General features: G+C 41.8%; 1 protein-coding gene across 1 annotated transcript; it reads left to right on the forward strand.

Annotated features, from left to right (window-relative positions):
- The first annotated feature begins 7,604 nt into the window (after window positions 1-7,604).
- Window positions 7,605-10,921, forward strand: LOC118369556 (carbohydrate sulfotransferase 2-like). Its single transcript, XM_035754048.2, has one exon. It carries the CDS (start codon window positions 8,691-8,693, stop codon window positions 10,086-10,088), a length of 1,398 nt encoding a protein of 465 aa, XP_035609941.1. The 5' UTR covers window positions 7,605-8,690; the 3' UTR covers window positions 10,089-10,921.
- Window positions 10,922-11,167: the final 246 nt, after the last annotated feature.

The following is an 11,167-nucleotide window of genomic DNA, read 5'->3' on the forward strand; positions in this document are numbered from 1 at the left end:
ATGTAAAGATAATTAGCCATCTCCATCAGCGTGTATACAAGCACTGATTTCTTTATGGCTTCGCAGGATCTTAGCGCAATGTGCCTGATAGTGTTGGTACTGCGCATGCACATTATCCACCTGCTTTCCCATCTCCCCGGCGCAGGCATCATCCTCAGCGGTCCACAATTACATAACAAGCTTGGCTTCTATTTTTGCCATTGCTACATTTTATTTGAGATATTCTTCAGGAAATAAAAAATATCTACATCCAACACAGAATGTAGGCTACATCAGATGACGAAGAGCTGAGGACGTTTAGGATAGGCTATTTCATAATCATATTTTAGAGAGACAAAGATATACAGTTAGTTCAAAAGGTCCCCTCTGAAGTATTTCCAAAATACAGTAATACAATCATAGTCTGCAAACATAATGCTAAATAAAATACGCAGTTAGATTTGGAAAAAAAGTGTCTCAATGTTTCAATTTGCCCATTCATAACATAAAATCTCAACGAACCTTGCTCTAATTTGTTCATATGACAGGAGTTATATGACCACATTGTGTGTGTGTGTGTGTGTGTGTGTGTGTGTGTGTGTGTGTGTGTGTGTGTGTGTGTGTGTGTGTGTGTGTGTGTGTGTGTGTGTGTGCCTATACGTGAATGTGTCCTGTATCTTCCTTCACAGAAATGTGTGTGTGTGTGTGTGTGTGTGTGTGTGCCTATACGTGATGTGTCCTGTATCTTCCTTCACAGAAATGCAATGAAATACACTGCATCTCAGTGCAAGAGGCATCAGTATACTACCTGGTTCGAATCCAGGCCGTGTCACATCTGGCCGTGATTGGGAGTCCCATAGAGTGGCACACAATTGGCCCAGCGTCGACGGGTTTTGGCCGGAGTAGGCCATCTTTGTAAATAAGAATTTGTTCTTAACTGGCTTGCCTGGTTAAATAAAGGTTAACTATTAAAAAAATATGTATATATTAGATCAATATAATAACACTGTGTGTAGGAGCAGCTTGACTTTGAGGACATAATGTAACGAGAGATAAATGTCGCTTTTAAATCACATAGGTATAAATACTGCACTGTCACGACTTCCGCCGAATTCTAGCCATCGACGATCCACCTTTCATTTTCCATTTGTTTTGTCTTGTCTTCCCACACACCTGGTTCCAATTCCATACTTACATGTTGTGTATTTAACCCTCGATTTCCCCCATGTCCTTGTCCAGAATTGTTTGTTGTAGTGTTTGTGCACGTTATGTCTGGCGTGCGAAGTGTTTCCGCCCTCCTCTATTGTATATATTTATTGGTTTTTGTTCACTGTGATTTTATTATAAAACTGCTCTCCTGCTCCTGACTTCTCTGCCGCCAATACACACTCATTACACTGCACCATTTAATACAAGACAGCTTTTAGGTAATGGACATGCTATTGTACCATTTAATACAAGACAGCTTTTAGGTAATGGACATGCTATTGTACCATTTAATACAAGACAGCTTTTAGGTAATGGACATGCTATTGTACCATTTAACCCAGGAATACTAGGGATTCATGATGGTCAAATTACACTGGGCTATGATTTATGGTGCACACACATGCATCCAATTTGCCTGGTGAGAGAAAGGACAGGTCAGGATTGGTTGTTCACGTAGCGGGTTGACCGGCTCTCAACGGGAACTGCTTATTGCCTACCGTTAAACCGCGTCTAGAGTAACCTTTTGAGACTGTGGGCAAAACAAATGTATGTCATGGGAGCTATCGATTACTTAAATTAGAAGGAAAGACAGACATGGTAGAGAGACACATGATGTTATATTATGAATGACTGACATTGAATGAACATTGACTGACTATTGTCTGTTCTCTCTGACAATAACCCCCCAAAATCAAATTGAAACAAAACATCTGTTTTGGAAAATAGTGCCACACATACTTGATAAGAAGCAATGTAACTTTGAAACTGTTTTTAAAAAAGACCATGCATGTGCACCTGACCTTCAGTCCAGTTAGGGTGATTTCTCCCCTTTTCAGGTGTCTATCACAGCCTCCTGGTTTCCACCAATTAGGAGTGTCAGAATGCAAATTAGAGTATCATGTAGTAATCTAAACCTATCGATGTTACATTGAACTGGGTGAATGGAATATGAATGACTGTCATCCAATATGCTGTAATAGAAATAAGGACATGCTCATGAGAAAAATAAATCGTCCTTCCTCATCTTAAACGTCATCAACCGCATCACTGTAAGTAAAAATACTTAAAAGTACTACTTATGTGTTTTTTTGGGGGCATCTGTACTTTACTTTACTATTTATATATTTGACAACTTTTACTCCACTACATTCCTAAAGAAAAGAATGCACTTTATACTCCAACATTTCCCCTGATAACCAAAAGTACTCGTCACATTTCCCCTGATAACCAAAAGTACTCGTTACATTTCCCCTGATAACCAAAAGTACTCGTTACATTTCCCCTGATAACCAAAAGTACTCGTTACATTTCCCCTGATAACCAAAAGTACTCGTCACATTTCCCCTGATAACCAAAAGTACTCGTTACATTTCCCCTGATAACCAAAAGTACTCGTCACATTTCCCCTGATAACCAAAAGTACTCGTCACATTTCCCCTGATAACCAAAAGTACTCGTTACATTTCCCCTGATAACCAAAAGTACTCGTCACATTTCCCCTGATAACCTAAAGTACTCGTCACATTTCCCCTGATAACCAAAAGTACTCGTTACATTTCCCCTGATAACCAAAAGTACTCGTTACATTGTGAATGTTTAATAGGACAGGGACATTGTCAAATTTAGGCACTAATGAAAGAGAACATCTCTGGTCCTCCCTACTATCTCTGATCTGGTGGACTCACTAATGAAAGAGAACATCTCTGGTCATCCCTACTATCTCTGATCTTGAGGAATCACTAATGAAAGAGAACATCTCTGGTCATCCCTACTATCTCTGATCTGGAGGACTCACTAAACAGAGAACATCTCTGGTCCTCCCTACTATCTCTGATCTGGAGGACTCACTAAACAGAGAACATCTCTGGTCATCCCTACTGCCTCTGATCTGGAGGACTCACTAAACAGAGAACATCTCTGGTCATCCCTACTATCTCTGATCTGGAGGACTCACTAAACAGAGAACATCTCTGGTCCTCCCTACTATCTCTGATCTGGAGGACTCACTAAACAGAGAACATCTCTGGTCATCCCTACTGCCTCTGATCTGGAGGACTCACTAAACAGAGAACATCTCTGTTCATAACTGCTGCCTCTGATCTGGTGGACTCACTAAACACAAATGCTTTGTTTGTAAATTATGTCTAAGTGTTTGAGTGTGCCCCTGTCCATCCATAAAATTTAAAAAACAAGATAATTGTGCAGTGTGGTTTGTTTAATATCAGGAATTTGAGATGATGTATACTTTTGAAAGTTAAGTATATTTTTGCAATTACTTTTCAGATGTTGGCAAATCAGGATACCTAGTCAGTACAACTGAATGCATCCTCTGCATTTAACCCAACACCTCTGAATCAGAGAGGTGCGGGGTGGGGCTGCCATAACCGACATCCACGTCACCCAGAGAAGAGTGGGTTAACTGCCTTCGCTCAGGGGCAGGACGACAGATGTGTTTCCTTGTCAGCTCAGGGATTCGACCCAGCAACCTTTCGGTACTGACCCAACTCTCTAACCACTGGGTTAACTGCAGCCTGGAGTGTCAGAGTGCACTCAGGGTGCGCTCTGGGAGTTCTTAAATTCTCAGATTGTCAATTTGTTGTCAGGTTGTCCATTCATAAATTCAGAGCGTTTCGCTCTAGCAGCGTTCAGAGCGCACACTGGACGCTCTGGTCGAGGACTGGAGTTGATCCGAGCGTTCTGACCTCACGACGGCAGTCAAGTACCCTGGCTAAATTGGCTAGCTTGCTAGCTACTTCCAGACACAAATGAGATACCTTACTCTGACTATTTTACTCGCCCTAGCAGAAGTGGTTAGTCTGTTTTCATGTTGTCTAGAGCGTTGGTGTACGTTGCTGTGCTGCTGGCAACAATTTTAATTACGTTTTTTCCCCTACGTTTACTGACACTGGCCATAATCACCAGTGGTTGCGCGTTTGTAAATTCATAATTTATTCTGCGCTCTGATACACAGACGAGAGTAGATAGCCAGAGTTAATTTACGAACGCACCCCTAAGTGCATTTAAAATAAATACTTTTAGACTTACTCAAGTAGTATTTTACTGGGTGTCTTTCACTTTTACTTGAGGTATCACCTTTTACTCAAGTGTGACAATTGGGTACATTTTCCATCACTACCCGTTTGTAACATGCATCTAATGTTTGTATATATTTCAGACATCTGCATATTGTTTGTATTGTCTATGCCAGCATTGCCTTAATTGCATGATTATTTATGCATCAATATGTTCGTTTAGAGATTGTAATTGTATGGCATGTAGTTGATGCACATGCAACCACTGCGCGTTCATAGTTCGTGCAAGTGCTATGCCATGGCGAGTTCTAGAACTTAATAGAAGTTTCAGAGACCCTTCTTGGTGCTCAAGCATGTGCAGAATAATTTACGGCCTGCTGTCACCAGGGCAGATAAGACAAGATCTCCACCTGTCGGGGGAGAGTGGGCCATAAATCTGGCCCGTCAATAGTAATTATTTTCTCTCTCTCTCTCTCCAAAGATATATTTAAATACAATACATATGTTTGTGTTGTTGTGTATATGCTGCTATGTGAATATCCTTTTCATTCATGTTATATATTCCTATTGCTTGTGCAACTATATTAATACTGTCATATGTATCTTACCTGAGGAGAACCACAAATCCATTCCTATGTATCACAAAGATCACTATATGTGCGGTACTGACCAAGAGCAAATACAACTCTGGTTGTGGGCACGTCTGACTTGTTCTATCCGGACAGCCTGTAGCGAGTCACAATCTGAACTATCAGCAGGTGAGCAGGCTAGCGGGTGAGGGCATTCACAGCCGAAAGCTCAGACGAGCTCCAGCTAGCCGTTTTTTTTACAGAAACAATGTAACAGATTTGTACTAATAGTTGCATAACAGTGCGCTAAGCAAGTCTATAATTGAATGGACTGGAGCTGTGTCAAGACAACGCTCTTACACTGGCAGAGGGGAGACCAGAAGCCCTTCCATTTATATTACAACGGCATGATTCTCGACCATTGCTGTGAGATTTTGGGTACCTTTGAGTGGTAACACAACTAAAATCGGGGGAGGCACATCCTGGGCAAATTGTGCGCCGCCCAATCACGGCCGGTTATGATACAGCCTGCTGCGCCACTCCGGAGCCAAAGTCCACAAAGGCTCTTACTGTATGGTAACTGATTTCACATCAGCGTCACTACAAATCGCAGTGTATTTCCTTACATTCTCAACCTTTATGTTGCCTTTGCCAGTAAGCATGTAAATAACGGAATTAGATTAATTCACATGAAGAACAAAACAGTCACTGTGCAAAAAAAAAAAAACGATTATACTACATGTACATGTATATAAGTTACTCTGTAAACAATATGCAAAGAGGTCAACTGTACTTAGTATTGACCCCACCACTGGTGTCTGGGGTACTTGCTCATTAAGGGCCGGTTTCCGGTCACAGATTAAGCTTCTAAAATTGCCAGTGTAGTAATCCCCTACAATAGACCATGTGTAGCCTGTAGTATGTATATTCACACTGAATAGACCATGTGTAGCCTGTAGTATGTATATTCACACTGAATAGACCATGTGTAGCCTGTAGTATGTATATTCACACTGAATAGACCATGTGTAGCCTGTAGTATGTATATTCACACTGAATAGCCCATGTCTAGCCTGTAGTATGTATATTCACACTGAATAGACCATGTGTAGCCTGTAGTATGTATATTCACACTGAATAGACCATGTGTAGCCTGTAGTATGTATATTCACACTGAATAGACCATGTGTAGCCTGTAGTATGTATATTCACACTGAATAGACCATGTGTAGCCTGTAGTATGTATATTCACACTGAATAGACCATGTGTAGCCTGTAGTATGTATATTCACACTGAATAGACCATGTCTAGCCTGTAGTATGTATATTCACACTGAATAGACCATGTGTAGCCTGTAGTATGTATATTCACACTGAATAGACCATGTGTAGCCTGTAGTATGTATATTCACACTGAATAGCCCATGTGTAGCCTGTAGTATGTATATTCACACTGAATAAACCATGTGTAGCCTGTAGTATGTATATTCACACTGAATAGACCATGTGTAGCCTGTAGTATGTATATTCACACTGAATAGCCCATGTGTAGCCTGTAGTATGTATATTCACACTGCATAGACCATGTGTAGCCTGTAGTATGTATATTCACACTGAATAGACCATGTGTAGCCTGTAGTATGTATATTCACACTGAATAGACCATGTGTAGCCTGTAGTATGTATATTCACACTGAATAGACCATGTGTAGCCTGTAGTATGTATATTCACACTGAATAGACCATGTCTAGCCTGTAGTATGTATATTCACACTGAATAGCCCATGTGTAGCCTGTAGTATGTATATTCACACTGAATAGACCATGTGTAGCCTGTAGTATGTATATTCACACTGAATAGACCATGTGTAGCCTGTAGTATGTATATTCACACTGAATAGACCATGTGTAGCCTGTAGTATGTATATTCACACTGAATAGACCATGTGTAGCCTGTAGTATGTATATTCACACTGAATAGACCATGTGTAGCCTGTAGTATGTATATTCACACTGAATAGACCATGTGTAGCCTGTAGTATGTATATTCACACTGAATAGACCATGTGTAGCCTGTAGTATGTATATTCACACTGAATAGCCCATGTGTAGCCTGTAGTATGTATATTCACACTGAATAGACCATGTGTAGCCTGTAGTATGTATATTCACACTGAATAGACCATGTGTATGTAGCCTGTAGTATGTATATTCACACTGAATAGACCATCAACAAATTAGAATTAGGTGACACCAATAAAACAGACAAAATAAATTGTAGGATATAACACGAGACACAACATTATGTATTTGACCTTTATTGATGCGTTATTTTTAACTAGGCAAGTCAGTTAAAAAACGATTATTATTTACAATGACTGCCGACCAGAAAGCAAAAGGCCTCCTGTGGGGGACGGGGGCTGGGATTCAAAATAAAACATTAATTCAATACAAATATAGGACAAAACGCACATCAGGACAAACGAGACACTAGAACTCTACATAAAGAGAGACCTAAAGACAACCACAGCAACACATGACAACACAGCATGGTAGCAACACATGACAACACAACATGGTAGCAACACAACACAACATCACAACACAGTATGGTATCAACAATAACAATCACAGTAACATTTAGATAAAAAATATTAGCTATATTTTGTCGCAAGTAAGATATATAATTTATTTCTGTTAGAAATCTGGATCAGATGTAGACCTATGTAAAGTAAAGTAAACATGCATTGACAATAACCAATCATAGGTGGCGACATCAACCGTGTATGAGCATGTCGTGTATTTTGCTTCCAAAAAAAAATAAAAAACGTTGTCTCCCACAATGCTTTGGTTCGTACTTCAAGTTGCAGTTGTTGAGAAGCAACTGCCGAGATTTCCAGTCGACCGTAGTAGAACGTTCATGACCATTGATCACAATGTTGTTGTAAATGTCATGCAGTCGACATGTCGTCGCAAGTCGGACAAGTTGTATACACTTTCAAAGGCGGTGACAGACATTGGTAAAGGTGATACGCTCGAACGCGCCCATTGTTTTCAAATGTAGGCGTCTCCAGAGCGGTGCGTTTTTGACAGACGTGCGGAAGAGCCAAGGGCGCGACTCGCTAACCCAAATATCCTATCACGCTCCAATGGCGTCTGGGGGTGGGAGGGTCTTTCTTTCTGTAGGCTCTGATTGAATCAGTCCAGTTTCAATTAGTTACATATACAAACTACGGCACATCAGGAAGAAAGGAAATATATTTGGACGATTAGACTGCCCCTCTGGATATACTAGGGTACGTTTGGCAAAAGGAACCAAGAAGAAGCCCGAGAACGTAATTACTAACGTAGGCTAGTACTTGTGTGCTGCTGTTCAGTGGACCTACAGGCTCCATCCATACTGTGGCGAATCAGTTTTTAACTGCGCATAGATAGATGCCTACGCTGAATGTTGTCAAGGAGGGCATACATTGTTTGAATGAAGGGATACTATTTTTGTTTTTGATGGCAGGCCAACCGCAATAAGCACTGTAATACCCGCAATGGAAACATGTTCATGGCATCGTTCTTTCATGTGAAGAGGCTTGCGCACTGCAGTAAAAGCAGGGCTGTGTTATCTTATTTTGGATTGCGAATTGGATTGGGATATCGAATATGTGTTTCCTAACCCACTGGACGCACACTAGTTGAATCAACGTTGTTTCCATGTAATTTAAATGAAATTACGTTGAACCAAGGTGTAGTACACGTTGAATTAACGTCTATGCCCAGTGAAAATGATTTAACATTTGATTCGAGTACCAATTCCCACCAGAGATATTCAATAACCATATATCTTTGCCTATTGTAAATGTAATAAGTTTTCGCCCAGTGGTCAGAGCCACTCACTCCTAGGTTACAGATGAGAGGGAAACATTACCATCGACAACTGAAGTTGACAGCGCCTTGGGAGAATGATGCTGGCTACGGGAGAAAGCTCAGAACGCACAGGAACCATACAAAGATAATAGCTCAGCCCGGCATCGTGATGAAGGTGCTACGCAGAAAGCGGATTGTGTTGTTTATAGCCTATTTCTTGCTGCTAGTGCTGACCATGCTGAACTTGGCCAATTACAAATGGACTAAAGTGCCCCAGCAGTGCAATCACCAGATGAGGAGCGCTTCCTATCAAGGCAGGTCAGACATCCGGTTCCTCTACAGACCCTATCTGGCTAAGAAGAGACAGTTGGTCTATGTTCTGACCACATGGAGGTCTGGGTCCTCCTTTTTCGGGGAGCTGTTTAACCAACATCCTGAAGTGTTCTTCCTGTATGAACCCATGTGGCACATTTGGCAGAAGCTGTACCCGGGAGACGCTGTGTCTTTGCAAGGAGCAGCCAGGGACATGCTCAGCTCTTTATACCGCTGTGATCTCTCTGTGTTCCAGCTGTACAACAGCCCAGGTGGAAAGAACTTTACCTCCCTAGGACTCTTTGGGGCCTCCCTGAATAAGGTGGTGTGCTCCTACCCTCTGTGCTCCGCCTACAGGAAAGAGGTGGTGGGGATGGTGGACGACAAGGTGTGTAAAAAGTGTCCCCCTCAAAGCCTTAGACTACTGGAGGAGGAGTGCCTCAAGTACAGCACTATCGTTATTAAAGGGGTGCGTATCCTGGACGTGAACGTTCTAGCCCCCCTCATGGAGGACCCGTCACTGGACGTGAAGGTAGTTCACCTGGTCAGGGACCCCCGGGCCGTGGCCAACTCCAGGATCAAGTCCCGACACGGGCTGATCCGGGAGAACCTGCAGGTGGTCCGCAGCAGGGACCCTAAGCTCCGCAGGATCCCCTTCGTCGACCCCAACCACAAAGCCAACAAGAAGGACGGCTCGGACTACCACTCCATCGGAGCCATGGAGGTGATCTGTGACCGCACCTCGCGGACCCTGAGGACGGCCTTAAACCCTCCCAGTTGGCTCAAAGGGAAGTACATGGCCGTGCGCTACGAGGACCTGGTGGAGAACCCTGTGAAGATCCTGAGGAACATCTACAGCTTCGTCAACCTCACCACCAACCACGACATTGAGTCGTTTGCTCTGAACATGACAGGCGGGTCTAGTTCGTCCTCCAAGCCATTCATAGTGTCCTCCAGGAACGCCACTCAGGCTGCCAGCGCATGGAGAACAGTGCTCAGCATCCAGCAGATCAAACAGGTGGAGGACTACTGTCATCACTCCATGGTTGTCCTGGGTTATGACAGAGTCAGGACGGCCGGGGAGGCCAAGGACCTCAGGAAGTCTTTACTGACTGTCTCCAAACTGTGACAGAAAAAACACCTTCTTTTTCTTCTTCTCCCTTTTCCACCAAAGACTGTACATTTTGCATCTAGTGCCGTTCAGTTAATCGTGGAAATTAAAACGCTTTGAATCAGTGTTTTTTGAGGAAATCTACTTTTTTGGGGCACATTGGAATGTATCTTAGTTGTATTTTTTCATTTAAGTTGCAGACAGTTGTATTTGACAGGACCACTACTTGTCAGTTTGGACAACTGGATGTTATTGACAAATCAAGAAGAACTATAAACAATGACTTGAACATTGAAACTACAACTACGGAAACAAACAGTGTATGATTCATATATATTGTTAAGAAAACACTTCAAACGTTTTATTTTGAATGTTCCTTTAACCTGAGAAAATACTTGGTTTTCCAGTATCCATACTGTCTGTAAAAGTGAGAGAAGAAATTGCAAAAAAAATAATAAGCATTAATACAGGAAAAAAAAATGAATTGTTTGAGCAGGTAATGTTAGTTTGTGATTAATGGATGGACTCAGAGACAATCATTAAACTGGTCTGTTATAACTATACTGTTGCTCTAAGGAAGGTTTCAGGTTTATTAGTTATAACAGCGGGACATCCCAGATGAAGATTGATGTTGACACACTCGTAGTAAATCATGTCGACTCAGCAGTTGTGGAAGGATTTCTCATCCGTGTCACTGAAAGTGTAGCCTGGGGTCATTTTACATTTTTACAGGACTAGATCTCTTTGATGCAAATAGGTGATTTAGCCAAACTGGTTTGAAAAAAAAGCGTCTGTTGCAGAAGCAGAGTTGCTCTAGCATCCCCTTTGAACAAAATAAAAACATTTCAGCATGTCTTGTCACAAGTTTGACCCATGTAACACAGGGATAGCTCATGACCAATGTTGTTTAATGGCACTTATGCTACAATTAAATCTGGAAAATAGAATAGATCATACAAAATCAATTTAACCTTTTACTGCGGTGGGATAAATCAGGGTTACACAGTGTGTTTCTTGGTAGTTTTAAAGAAATCTAATTGGAAACAAAAGTGTACACCTCACACACGTGGTTATGGGCTTAAATAAAGAAGACACCT

This window comes from Oncorhynchus keta, chromosome 4, assembly GCF_023373465.1.
Source record: "Oncorhynchus keta strain PuntledgeMale-10-30-2019 chromosome 4, Oket_V2, whole genome shotgun sequence".
In the NCBI taxonomy this organism is placed as follows: Eukaryota; Metazoa; Chordata; class Actinopteri; order Salmoniformes; family Salmonidae; genus Oncorhynchus; species Oncorhynchus keta.